At 41.8% G+C, this 13654-nt stretch overlaps 1 protein-coding gene across 1 annotated transcript; it reads right to left on the reverse strand.

The window, feature by feature from the left end:
* Positions 1–2708: 2708 nt before the first annotated feature.
* Positions 2709–4166, reverse strand: LOC134623969 (nuclear factor 7, ovary-like). Its single transcript, XM_063468968.1, has one exon. The coding sequence runs from the start codon at positions 4101–4103 to the stop codon at positions 2709–2711; it is 1395 nt and encodes a 464-aa protein (XP_063325038.1). The 5' UTR covers positions 4104–4166.
* Positions 4167–13654: the final 9488 nt, after the last annotated feature.

Raw genomic sequence — 13654 nt, forward strand, 5'->3', positions numbered from 1 at the left:
CAGATGGAGAAAAACAAACCTCCAGGTTCATTATGACATCTATAAAGAGAAACTTCACAATTATAATTTACAACTGAGGAGTGCAAGGAGGTCCTACTTCTCTGACATCATCACTAAAAACAGTCATAACGCTCGGGTCTTATTTTCTACAGTTGACAGGCTAACAAACCCTCCTGTGTCAGTGGCAGCTGAACTTCATTCGACGATGGCCTGCAATGACTTTGCCAAATTCTTCACAGAAAAAATCCAAAAGATTAGACAAACAATTGGTACATCAACAGCAGATTCAGGATATGGACTGTGTCCACCGAAAAACTGTTTAAACACCATGAAACAGTTTCACCCTATTAACAGCAAAGACCTGGAGGACATCTTAGGTCAACTGAACTCCCCCTCTTGCTGTTTAGATATCCTGCCAACAAGTTTTTTCAAAAGGTCTCAAAGACTTTGGAGTCAGACCTGTTACAGATCGTCAACTTTTCTTTGATGTCAGGTGTGTTTCCAGAATCACTAAAAACTGCTGTAATTAAACCTATACTGAAAAAAGACAATCTTGACAAGACACAAATGAACAACTACAGGCCGATCTCAAATCTCCCATTTTTAAGTAAGATCATTGAAAAAGCAGTTTCTCAACAGCTCAATTACTTCTTAAAACAGAATAACTGCTATGATTCCTTCCAGTCAGGTTTTAGACAGAACCACAGCACTGAAACCGCTCTGACCAAAGTGTTTAATGACATATGTCTGAATACAGACAGTGGAAAAATGTCAGTCTTAGTTTTACTGGATCTCAGTGCAGCATTTGATACAGTTGACCACAACATATTACTCAAACGACTGGAGAACTGGGCAGGTCTTTCAGAGACTGTACTAAACTGGTTCAAAACATACTTAGAAAACAGGAAATACTTTGTATCAATAGGTAACTTCACTTCTGAGCAGACAAGTATCACATGTGGAGTTCCCCAAGGTTCCATCTTGGGACCCCTTCTGTTTAACATTTACATGCTCCCACTGGCACAGATTATAAAGAACAGCAAAGTAAACTATCACAGCTATGCAGATGACACACAAATATATATCAAAAAGTCACCAGGAGACCGAGGCCCTGTACAGGCTCTTGGTAAATGCATTGAGGAAATTAATGACTGGTTGTGCCACAATTTTCTCCAGCTAAACAAAAACAAAACTGAAGTAATAGTCTTTGGAGCCAAAGAAAAACGATTACAGGTCACCAGAGAACTTCAATCTATACACCTAAAAACCACCAACCAGGCGAGAAATTTGGGTGTAGTGATGGATGCAGACCTAAACTTAGAAAAACACATTAAGACAATAACAAAATCAGCCTACTATCACCTCAAGAATATATCAAGGATAAAAGATCTGATGTCTCAACAGGACCTGGAAAAACTAGTCCATGCATTCATCTTTAGTAGGCTTGATTACTGTAACAGCATCTTTACAGGTCTACCTAAAAAATCAGTCAGACAACTACAGCTCATTCAGAACTCTGCTGCTCGAGTCCTCACTAAGACCAAAAAAGTGGACCACATCAGTCCAGCTCTGAGGTCTTTACACTGGCTGCCTGTCCGTCAGAGGATAGACTTTAAAGTTCTGATGCTGGTTTATAAAGCTCTGAATGGTTTAGGACCAAAATACATCAGTGACCTCCTGACCCAGTATGAACCTTCCAGATCCCTCAGGTCATCTGGTTCCGGTTTTTTATCAGTTCCCAGAGTCAGAACCAGACACGGAGAAGCTGCATTCAGCTTTTATGCTCCATATATCTGGAACAAACTCCCACAAAGCCTCAGATGAGCTGAAACACTCAGTTTATTTAAATCCAGGTTGAAGACTCACCTGTTCTCAGCTGCTTTTGAATAAAGCACCAAATCCGCACTTTTAAGCTTAAATTTCAAAACTTACATTTTAACTACTGATTTTATCTACTGTTCTAATTTTTGATTTTATATACTGTTTTGTTTGTTTGTTTGTTTGCTTGCTTGTTTGTTTGTTTTAATCAATTTTAAATCATGCTTTTTATTTGTTTTTGTTTTTAATGTCTCTGTAAAGCACTTTGAATCACCTTGCTGTTGAATTGTGCTATATAAATAAACTTGCCTTGCCTTGCCTTGCCTACACTTGTTTATCTCATGACTTTGAATCCCCCTGAAGATATCGACAGTGAAGCACGTACATAATACTCCAGCTTTTCAACTCTGATCTTATTTAGTTCTATTAATACAATGAAATCGCATTTGTGTCAGAAAGTCTTTAATCAAACAGAATTCAAATATCAGAAACATTTCATATATGGAGTTAAACATGAATCATTGTTTCAACAATATATTTATTGCTGTCCTAAACAGACAAGAAGAAAACAACAAACTGCTCCTCTCATTCAACACATGTCAGTCCATATCCCAACAAAATAAATCATCTCCATTTACACACATCAAATAGAAACATGAATCACTTGTAATGATTAGAAACTTGTTAGAATTTCAAATCTAGTTTGGGGAGTCATTCAGTGAGAAACAGTGAAATGATTTTCCATGTGAAAAGGTGGACAGCAGAAACAGAAAGAAACAGTGAGAACTAAAAGAGAAACAAAGAACTTTGGAACAACGAGGCAGCAGGAGGACAGCTGCAGTTTAACAGCTTCAATTCACTGACAGGAAACATTAGAAACATCATCATCCTCAACTCATCCTCAACTGCTCCACTGACACTGACACCTTCAACGGCAACACCTTCACTTTACCAACAGTTTCAATATATGGAAACATCCTGTGAGTGAAAGTGTGTGTGAAGGTGTGTATGTGTGTGTTAGTATCAGGATCAGAAAACGACAGCTTTCCTCTGTTCCAGTCCAGATTCACTCTGATCCTCTGGAGCTTCTTCCGTACTGAGAGAGCAGTGCGAGGAGTTGATGGTGAGTGTTTGTAGTATTTACTTCCATCAAACAATATCTCCCATAATCCAGACTGTATGCTTCCCTTCCTCTGCACAGAATCTGCTAACACACCTAGTAACCACCCTGTACTGTCTCCAACATCAACATCCCAGCTGTGAGTCCCTGAGTTAAAGCCCTCAGAGCCCAGGACAGAGCAGAACAAATCAAACCTCTCTGGATTATCAGGAAGCTGCTGCCTCTCTCCTCCATATCTCACACTGGTCAGATCTTCAGACAGGATGAGTTTTGGATGAGCAGTGTTTGGGTCCAGAATGAGAGGAGTGTAGGAGACCATGTCCTTCATGTTGTTCCAGATGTAGAAGGTCAGGTTGCCCAGGTGTTTGGCCTGGTCTATCAGAGCTCCTGAGGGCAGCTGTGGATCATCCAGCAGGGGGCAGCGCTGGACTCTTTCCACTGCAGCCTTGTAGTTGTGCAGGAATGAGACGTCTTCAGCTCTCAGCTCCTCCTCTGTGGCTCTGACTGTGTCTGAAAGAGCTGCTATCTCTCTGCTCAGAGCCTCCATCTTCTCCTTCATCATCCCACTCTTCTGCTCCTCTTCCTCCCTCAGTGCAGCCAGCCTGGCCTCCTCTTCCTCTGCTAGAAACTGGTGAAGCTTCTTAAACTGCTCCTTAATCTGCCTCTCTGTGTGTCGGGCCTGGACCTTAATGTGTTTTCTTGTTTGATCAAACTTCGCTTGAACTTCTTCACAAACCTTTAACTTCTCCTTTAAGGGCTCCAGAGTTTCCTGAAGTTCCTTCTTGTGTTGTTGTGCAGCTTCATCGATGGGTCTTAATCTATGATTGGCGTGTTTTTCTGAGTCTCTGCAGATGAGACACACTGGCTGTTGATGGTCCAGACAGAAGAGTTTGAGTTTCTCAGAGTGCAGACTGCAGAGAGCCTCTGAAGCTCTCTGATCTCTCTCCTGTAAGAACGACTCACACAGGTTCTTTAAAGCCAGATTTAAAGGTGGTTCTTGCACTGATATTTCCTTACAAACTGGACACTCGTGTATTGTTCTCTGTCGCCACCATCTCTTCAGACAGTCTTTACAGAAGCTGTGGCTACATGACAGAATAACAGGATCTCTGAAGACCTCCTGACAGACCGGACAGCAGAGATCCTCCTCTGATCTGGAAGCCATTGAGTCTGTGAGTGAAGCTGAAAACAGCAGACAGGAAGTACAGTCAGTCCTGGCTCCCCTCCCTCCTCTACCACCTTCACTGAAACTTCCTTTGAGTCGTGTTTTTGCTCAAACTCACATCCAGTGTGTGGAGCGTCAGCAGCTTGAAGCAGCAGTGTTGGAGTTTTCCACTTTTCTCTCCTGTAGCTGGACTCACTCAGAGGAAGCTGCTAGTTTGGTCTGAACTCAGTCTGATCGTCTGTGCATCTGCCTTTAATTAGGAAGAGGAACAGCCTGTTTCCTGGTTTGTTGCAGTTGAATCATGTCAGGGGCGGAGCTTCATTCACCGTCCTCTTATAGAGGCTGTTTCTTCACCCATAAACGAGTCTGTTTTTCATTACTGAGATTAGACATTTACCTGGTAGTAGCTGAAAAAAGGTTTTGTTGCTTGATCTTCAAGAATGTTTTCTGTTCATTTGACTGCATTATGTTAGAGTGTAACACAGGAATAGAAACATTTGATTTCATGTGTTTATTGGTAAGAACACAAGTCATCAGCTCATTAATTATAAATCCTTTGAACTTGTTTCTCAAGTCAGGAATCCTTTTTAAAAATGATATCGTTCCAGAACACCAGAACAATGAACGTTTACTGAACATTGAAGATATGTTTAGCCTATTTTAGAGTTCATAAATGTAGAATTATTGTAGAGACACTGACACTGCCCTGGATGTAATACAGGCCTGAGTGTGTCATAAACTTAGGAGTAGATTTCTAGGAGACCTTCCCCCACTTGAGCTGTGAAAGTAAGACAAATAGAAGTTAATGCTGAGTGGAAATTCCCCAGAGGATATCTGGGTGGGGGTCTCAACATTTGTAAGTGGATAACTGTGGTCTGGAATTGGGATGGACTTTTATGACCTCTAGGAAGTCACGTACGCAGAGGTACATACACATATATACACATGCACTTACACACAGGAACGCGCACACACAGGCATTCACGTGCTCGCACACACACAAGCATGTAAACACAGTGCTTAGTTTTATGGCACCTCGTAGAGGGGTTAGAAGGGGGGTCATTGATACAAAACTGGGTGAAACAGACAAAGGAGTTGAGATTTGCAGAGGAATTCCAGGGTCGAATACATCTCCCTTCTAGAAGGTATAATCAATGAGTGTGAAGTAATAAAGAGAGTTGTGAATTGACTACTGAGTCTGGGTACCGTCTCTGGATGCCCGAGGAATAAAAAGAACCGGGGTGAAACTGATTTCTTAACAACAGTTAGTGAAAAAATTTTAAACTGCTGTAAATCACTTTTTATTTGTTAAAAAGCATAAACCTTTTCATCTTAAGAAAATGTTTCAAGACATTTAGACTTCAGTTTAATGATCAAAATCTTAATTTTCTTACTCAAAGAGTAAGAACTGAGGATTGTCGGGTTGAATAGCATTCGTCTTTTGAGGTCATATAAGAAACAACCTTTCACAAATCAATTTTAGGATTCAGTTAAATGAACAGCCACCAAATTACATCTAGCCACTCATTTTAGAATACTTTTATTCTGAAAGTTCAGTCTTTTAACCAGCTAGCCCATGTCGTTCTCAGCGCCTGTCTTCCTTGAAGCTGTCTTGCTAGTATTTCCACTGCAGTGATGGTCCTCTACATCAGTCAGCTGCTTCCCAAGAGACGATCTCATCCTGCAGCTGAATGCACTCTAACTCCACCCTTTAGCACTACACCTTGTTCTGCCCTGGAGATACTGAATGCATCGTTATTAACACGCCACCTTAGGCTTTTTGATTTCTCCTTTACGTTAAGTGCAACACAAGTGTGCTGCACAGGGTGGAGTACCCTGCGCCTACTCATTGCTACCACCATCATCATCACATTCTTGATGATGAGATTCAGATATCTAACTTTAATCTCCACAGTTAAAAGTTGAATTCCTGAACCCAAGAAGGGAAAATCCTGCTTAGGTCCTCCTGGTTGGAGTTTTAAAAAATATAAAGTTCACCAGGGAAGACACAAAGGATAACTGTTTGCCATTCCAGGACTGTGCCCTGCACGTTGAAGGGAATGAAAACCTCAACATTGAAGTTTACTGGAAGCCCACAGACACGGACCAGTAGCTCATGTTTGACTCCCATCACCCTCTGGAACACAAACTTGGAGTCATCAGGACCGTATAATACTGGGCAGAAAATATTCCCTGTAAGCCTTAAGGGAAACACACATGTAAGCAAAGCTCTTAAAACATGCGGTTATACTAATTGGGCTTTCATCAAATCAGCAAAAATGCACAGAAAAGAAGATCAGACACCAACTAGGCAGGGTCAGAAAGACAAACGCAACAATATAGTCAACCCCTATGTAGGTGGTTTATCAGAAAAACTCAGTAGTCTCCTCCATGTACGGCATTCCAGTTTACTTCAGACTGGTTCATCCCAAAGACAAAACTCCAAAACACAGACTTAACAATGTGGTGTACGCTGTACAGTGTAGCGAGGAATGCCCAGACCTCTAAATTGGAGAGACCAAACAGCCACTTCACAAGCCTATGGCACAACATAGAAGAGCCACCTCCACGGGACAAGACTCGGCTGTCCATCTGCATCTAAAGGTCAAAGGTCATTCTTTTGAGGATGCTAACATTCACATTTTGGACAGAGAAGAAAGATGGTTTGAAAGAGAAGTGAAAGAGGCCATTTATGTCCACTGTGAGCGACCATCTTTGAACAGAGGCGGTGGTTTACAACACCAACTGTCTGCCATCTATAATCCAGTTTTGAGAACCCTTCCCAGACGCCTTAACGCCCACTCACATCCTGGGCCATCTGACCTCGGGAAATCACATGATATGGTGGGGCCAGGTTTCGCAGTGAGTTCACTCGAAACCTTGGCTGACTGTGACCTACACCCATTTTCACACCTTGGCTCGTGTGATTAGATAGAGAATCAATAGCGACTCCTTGCCCCTCTTGAGGGAACACTCCCACAGAGCTTAAATCTGGGACTCTCCACCATTTGACCCTAGAACTGAAGAAGCTTCTCGGCTGAGAGGTGAAACGTCTTCAAGCAACTTAAAGAAGCCCAGACGGTTTTCTTTCCAAACTCCTTAGACTATGATGACCTGGATGACTGAGAACCTTCACAGAGACATTTCGTATTTCGTCTGCACAGTCTTCTTCAAACACAGAGAATACAAACTGTTAGTCCTGGTCTGAGAGAAAATAGGTTGATGAGTATTTATGGGTTTAGTACATGGCATACAGTTTCTGCCATGGCCTTGCAAAGAGGAAACAGTTCTATCCAAAATGTGCAGCAAAGCACGAGGACAATAAATATAATTTTCTACTTTCACTGAGGGGAAAGGCCACATGAGGTTGACTTCCAGCATTTCTCAGCATTAATCTTTGTTTATTACTCGGGTTTTAAGTTCCCTTGAAAAATAATGTTGTTAATGTTAATTTGTTAATGTGTTTTGAATTATTTTATAGCACAATCCACAATACTGGTAGATTGAATAGATAGTTTGTTTGCTTTAAACTGGAGATTCGGTTTATTCTTTTGTTTTGGACATTTTGTTTCTGTATGATTTATAAATTCTTATTTTTGTGTCACAGCACTGGAAGGAGGTCATTCTGAAGCTGCATATCACCGGTGTGTTTCTACAGTAACTACAGAGGGTGAAGAGGACGACTCTTTTCATGTTTTGGATATATTCAAAAGCACCATGCCCTCCTGTGTTTTAAATGCACTTTAGAACAGCACACAGCAACACTACATATGAGCGGGCGGAGGGAGGTTTGGGGTCTTCACTCACCCCGGTTCTGTTAGCCGTCAGGGCTGGGGGGCTGGGAGGAGGTGCTGGCTGTCAGATTGGGGTCTGTGATGCGGGGCCTCCCTGCTACTGCAGATAAGGAGGCGGTCCGCTTGCCTCCACCCCAGAGAGAAGGGTTACACCTCCTGGGTCTAGGTGCGGCTTGCCCCTCCGGGGGCGAGGGTACCTGGACCGGGGATATACAGTATGTTTGGGGAGTGTGATTGTCTGTGCAGTGTCTATTTGTGTCTGTCTACACGTTGGGTAAGTGCCGAGTATTTGGTTGTGTATATGGGGGTGGGAATGCACGTTTGAGTCTGCGTGCGCCTGTTCATCTGTGTCTATATGTCAGGTTGGGTCTTAGACTCGACCTCTCTGGGAACATCTCAGGCCCTCCAAAGTACGGAGGCCTATCTCCCCTGACCACACTCCCTGCCGGTGGCTGATGCCCTCAGACGTTGGTGTGCTGGTGGTTCTTGTCGACTGGGGCTGGGCACTCATGTATGTACCGGCTCACTCCTGGTGGCCGATTGGCGGGGCCTGGCGCCTGTGGCCCGGCTGGGCCCCTTCCGGGGGGTGGGGTGTCCTCAGGCCTCTGGCATCTGGGCCTGAAGCTCGGTCCTCTCTGGCGCAGCTGGCTGCCGGCAGAGCCCGCGGGCATGCCACTGCAACCCCCTCTGGCCTCTGCTCTGTGGATGCTGGGTGACCTCTCGTTTGGGGCTCTACTCAGCTCTTCCCAGGAGGGTGGCACGGTTCCCCCCCTTTGGTGGTCCTCCTTGGGTCCTCGTACTCTGGGGCCTCTGGATGTCTGGGGCCTGGATCTCCTCCATACCTGCTTCATGCCCTGGGGGACGGGGCTATGGCTCCCCATACTCCCTAGCAGATCGTTACATGGAGAAACCTTTGGAATACAAGCATGCTTATCCACACGGGTGTACACATGGGAGTTCACAGACACAAACTACACCTTTCTTGGCTGCTACCTCAAAGCACATTGTGCGCTGTCTATCTTGCGTGCTGCACAAGAACATTTAATATTTAGTATCTACTGTTATCTACTGCTAGCTAGTTTATTGTGATGGTGCTGTATTTATTTTGTTGCTGTTTTTTGTTTGTTTGTTTTCTCTTCTGTTTTTTTTTCTCCATACAGGTGATCCAGGTGTTTTGTTTGTTTTCTCTTTCTTTCTTCTCCCCTTTCTCACCATCTCTTCTCCCCTCTATTTTTCTTTCTCTCCCTCTCTTTCTTTCATTCTTTCTCTCTGTCCTATCCCCCAGTCATGTCTGTCCCGACTGTAACAACCGAAAATAAAATAAATACATAATTATAATAAAGGTCAATCAAATGGACCAATATGGCAAGGCCATGATGATCCACTTGGTAAAGTAAATCCGCTTGGCATCTCTCTTGGCCTTAAGACAACAATTCTGATGGCTAAAGATCCAAACGGGACAGGAGAAAAAAAAAAAAGGTTGGGTGGCCAAAACAAGGTGAATGGACTCAATCGCAGACACAAAATGGAGGCAAAAAGGTTCAAACATGAGCAATATGTCAATATGTCTGAACATGAACTATGAGATGGAACATAATGATGGTTTATCCTTTCTGTCAGGTTGGGTTGGTTTGGGAATGATGTGGTGAAGTATTTTCTGCCAGAAATTCCATCATCTGCCATCTTCTTTAAACAAAGTAAATACAAACTGTAGGCCCTGGTCTGAGAGAATTTAGGTTGATGAGTATTTATGTGTTTAGTACATGGAATACAGTTTCTGCTATGGACTTGCAAAGAGGGAACAGTTCTATCCAAAGTACACAACGATTATTAAATATATTTTTTCTACTTTCACTGAGGGGTAAGGGCTGCATGAGGTCAACTCCCAGCATTTCCCAAGGCCTGGTCACACCCCCATCATCTGACTGGAAATGGTCAGTGTCAATGTTTTACCAGGACTTTGCACATTGTAGATACCTGGTTAGCACCTAATATTTAATAGTTTTACAGTATTCTGTGTTACAGAGGAGCTGCTGCTTTGCCCTTCCCTTTTTTCACTTTGTGTTCTCTGCTTTGCATGTGGTGAATGGAATGTCTGACTGCATAATTTGCTGGGCACTAGTTAGCGTTAGAGTCAGCTCACTGTCTCAGGCACAGCTGATTTAGATCTCTGTTGTGACCCAGAATGTTTCATTTTTGTGTATTTCTCGGGTTTTAACTTCCCTTGAAAAGTAATGTTGTTAATGTTAATTTGTTAATGTGTTGTGAATGCATTGGGATTTTCCTTTTATAACAGTTTATGTGTTTTAATCCAAAATATTGATAGATTGAATACATCGTTTATTTGCTTTAAATTGGAGATTCAGTTTATTTTGTCGTTTGGACATTTTGTTTCTGAATAGTTTGTAAATTCCTATTACTGTGTCACCTTACTGGAAAGAGGCCCCTTTGAAGCTGCATATCACCGGAGTGTTTCTGCAGTAACTACAGAGGGTGAAGAGGATGATTGCTTTCATGTTTTGGATATTCAAAACTTTTGTTTCCTTATTCAAAAGCTTAAAGCCCAAAGTGGCCGTGATTGGGTGGAACCTTGTTGGGAATTTCGTGTACGTCTGGTTTGACTGCATCGTAGTATAAACCGTAGTGTAAAGATGAGATGTATATGTAAATCAATAAACTATTTTACACTCCGAACCACATCTTTGTCTAAAGTATAATGGACCTGAGTGCCTCCTTGGTAATCACCATAGTTTTGAACTAGATATGTGTGAAACTGAATGAAATTCCCAAGGTGGCACCGTCAGGTTTTCCTTGTAACAGTAAAGCTCTTGAGCTCGTAGTAACCACACCACCACCCTAGCATGTGTGTATGATTGCATTGCCTTTTTGCCCATCATCATTCCTTCGGTTTGCCACACATGCACACCAGCATGTTAAATCGGAGTTATAAAAGAGAACAGACTATTATTTTGTGGAATTAGCTGCTGCATGCACAGGCTCACTGGTGTCACACACTGACATTGTGAGTGCTGTATCATCATCACATTAACAACAAGATATGGCAAAATACAGAACAAAGTTAATAATGAAAATTGTACTTTTATCACACTACATAATTGTACTATTTAAGGCCACCACTCTGCAGTTTGCCAACGTTTGCCAAGTGATGAAACAACAGACTTCAAGAACCTTAAAGCATGGACATTTAACAGAATTGTCTGCTTAAAGAATTAAAAGTAAAGGTTTTAATTCTCTTGATTCGGCATATTCACCTACTGCCAAGCCCAAATATTTGCTCCTTTCAATACAAAACTTCATCTTCGATCTCATCCAGTGATCTCCCTTGAATCAGGGAAAGATGTCCTTTCTCCAATGATAAAAGCAGTTTGCAAATCTTGGCCATCTTTGAGGAGCTTGCAAAGAAAAGCGTCTGGACTTCTTTAAGTTGATTGAAGACGTTTCACCTCTCATCCCAGAAGCTTCTTCAGTTCTAAGGTCAAATGGTGGAGAGTCCCAGATTTAAACCTAGTGGGAGTTTCCCCCCAAAGAGGGACAAAAGGACCCCCTGATGATCCTCTAATCACCTGAGCCAAGGTGTGAAAATGGGTGTGGGTCCCAATCAGCCAGGGTTTCGGGTGAGCCCATTGTGATCTAGTGCTGATTGCTCTGGCTTGGGTCATTCAAGTTCATCACTTTTGCAGGTGAATTTTTGCAGGTGAATATTTTTGCAGGGAAATTTGGAGGATAAAAATTCAGTGTTATAAATTCAATGTCTAAAAATACTCGAATTCTGATGATACTATATTTCTTCCATATCACGGAGCTTCCACAGATTCAGTAACATTAGCAAGTGGTGGAGGCCAGCAGGTGGATGAGGGAAAGGGGAGGCAAGAGGAGGAGAGACCCGAAGCGGCCACCAGTCCGAGTGTCAAGAAAACTGAACTTCAGGTTAGAAGTTATGACCTGCAGCCTATCTGGGTCAGATATAAACCATGTTTAGGTGCAGTTTATTTTCATTATGCTGACTTTTTCATACTGCGTACTAGCTAGCATGACGGTGTTTCTATACAGCTGGGCGGGTGCTATGATGTTACTGATGTTGAACTTTATTTTGTTCATAAGGTTAATTATTAGAGTTGCCAACCATCCCTCATTCTCATTCTCTCATTCTCTCCCCCTCCCTCTCCTGTTTCTACTTCAATCATGAAACTGGTCAATGATCAGCTGATCGGCTTTTCTCTCTTGTTTGTTTATCGCCCACTTTGCGCCAGAAAGAGGAAACCAGCAGATGTCAACAGCAGCACGTTTAAGCTTGATCAGTTGTTGTTAGAATTTATTTAATATTACTTTCTAGTATCAGCTGATGTTTGCTGGAGCCACAGCTGTAAAAGCTGCTGGTCATGATGTTGGTTTGGTTATCTGGTGAGAGGGAAACATGAAGATGAAACCAGGAGATGTCCTTACTGAATCATCAGAGCTGAACAGGTGATGTAGAAACAGGTTTACCTTTTAGGTGGCATGAATGAGTTGAAGGGAAGTTATGAACTGTTTCTGAGAGACAAATAACACCAGGATCCTTTTCTAAGTAGCTGACAGCTGGTAACTGTGCAGGGGCGGATCTAGCAAAGTGTTGCCAGGGGGGCCAGGTAGGGCATTAACAGGGACAGGGGGGCACAAAGAAATACTTTTCTTTCTTATTCTCATTTAAAATGTCTAGCTTTTAAAAAAATAATTATCTGAATCTTACAACAAATGATTGATAGATTGATACATATATACCATCAGAACAGTGTACATCACTGTCACAACAGTGTTTGTTTTCATTCAAAGTCTTTTTGATTTTTCCTATAATGGTGTGCCGGTCAGTCAAAATGCCTCTGTGTGACCTTAGGAGCAAGAATAGTTGAAGCAACATTACACGAAGAAGATGCACAGACGAGATACTTAGAAATAGTACAGAAGTTACAGTATATAAGAGGGGGGCAAAAGGGCAGTGTGAAGAACAGTCTAACACCTTGGATAAGTATAGAGTAGAAAGGCAGAACTAAGATGGACAGCGTAAACCCCCGGCAGACACACTTGACACCTACAAAGCGCACACTCATGACACTTGACATGACACACACACACACACACACATGCACAATTAAGATATGCAATTAAGAAAGGGGTTAAAGATTATGGAACGCCAGGACTGCCATAATGAATTACTTAAATACACCATTAAATAATTAATTAAATGTGGCAATAATTAATTAAAATTGGAATTAATTAATTAAATAAATAGTTATGACACATGTAATTAATTAATTATTGACACATTTAATTAGTTATTTATGTATTTCACATTTTAATTAATTATTGACACATTTAATTAATTAATTATTGACACATTTAATTAATTAATTATTGACACATTTAATTAATTATTTATGTATTTCACATTTTAATTAATTATTGACACATTTAATTCATTATTTAATGATATATTTATTTATTTCATTTTGGCAGTCCTGGCGTTCCATAAAAGATAGGTCAAGACCTATCATGAATTAATTTTATCTGTCAGCCTCACCCATCAAACTCAGGGGGCGGGGTTAACGCTGATCGACTCAAAACCATTGCTTTGGCCTGGTGGCCATTGTTTTTAGCCCACAACAACTGGCAGAACTGAACTTTGAAAAACCCTGTTTGTGTGTCACCAAATACAGTTTTAATATTTTTTTTAGTCGACAATGTAGTGGTTTAATCTTCATA

This window comes from Pelmatolapia mariae, linkage group LG3_W, assembly GCF_036321145.2.
Source record: "Pelmatolapia mariae isolate MD_Pm_ZW linkage group LG3_W, Pm_UMD_F_2, whole genome shotgun sequence".
NCBI lineage: Eukaryota > Metazoa > Chordata > Actinopteri > Cichliformes > Cichlidae > Pelmatolapia > Pelmatolapia mariae.

Bases quoted from the DNA above. Each gene is read 5' to 3' on its own strand.
- LOC134623969 (XM_063468968.1), bottom strand. From the start codon at position 4,103: ATGGCTTCCAGATCAGAGGAGGATCTCTGCTGTCCGGTCTGTCAGGAG.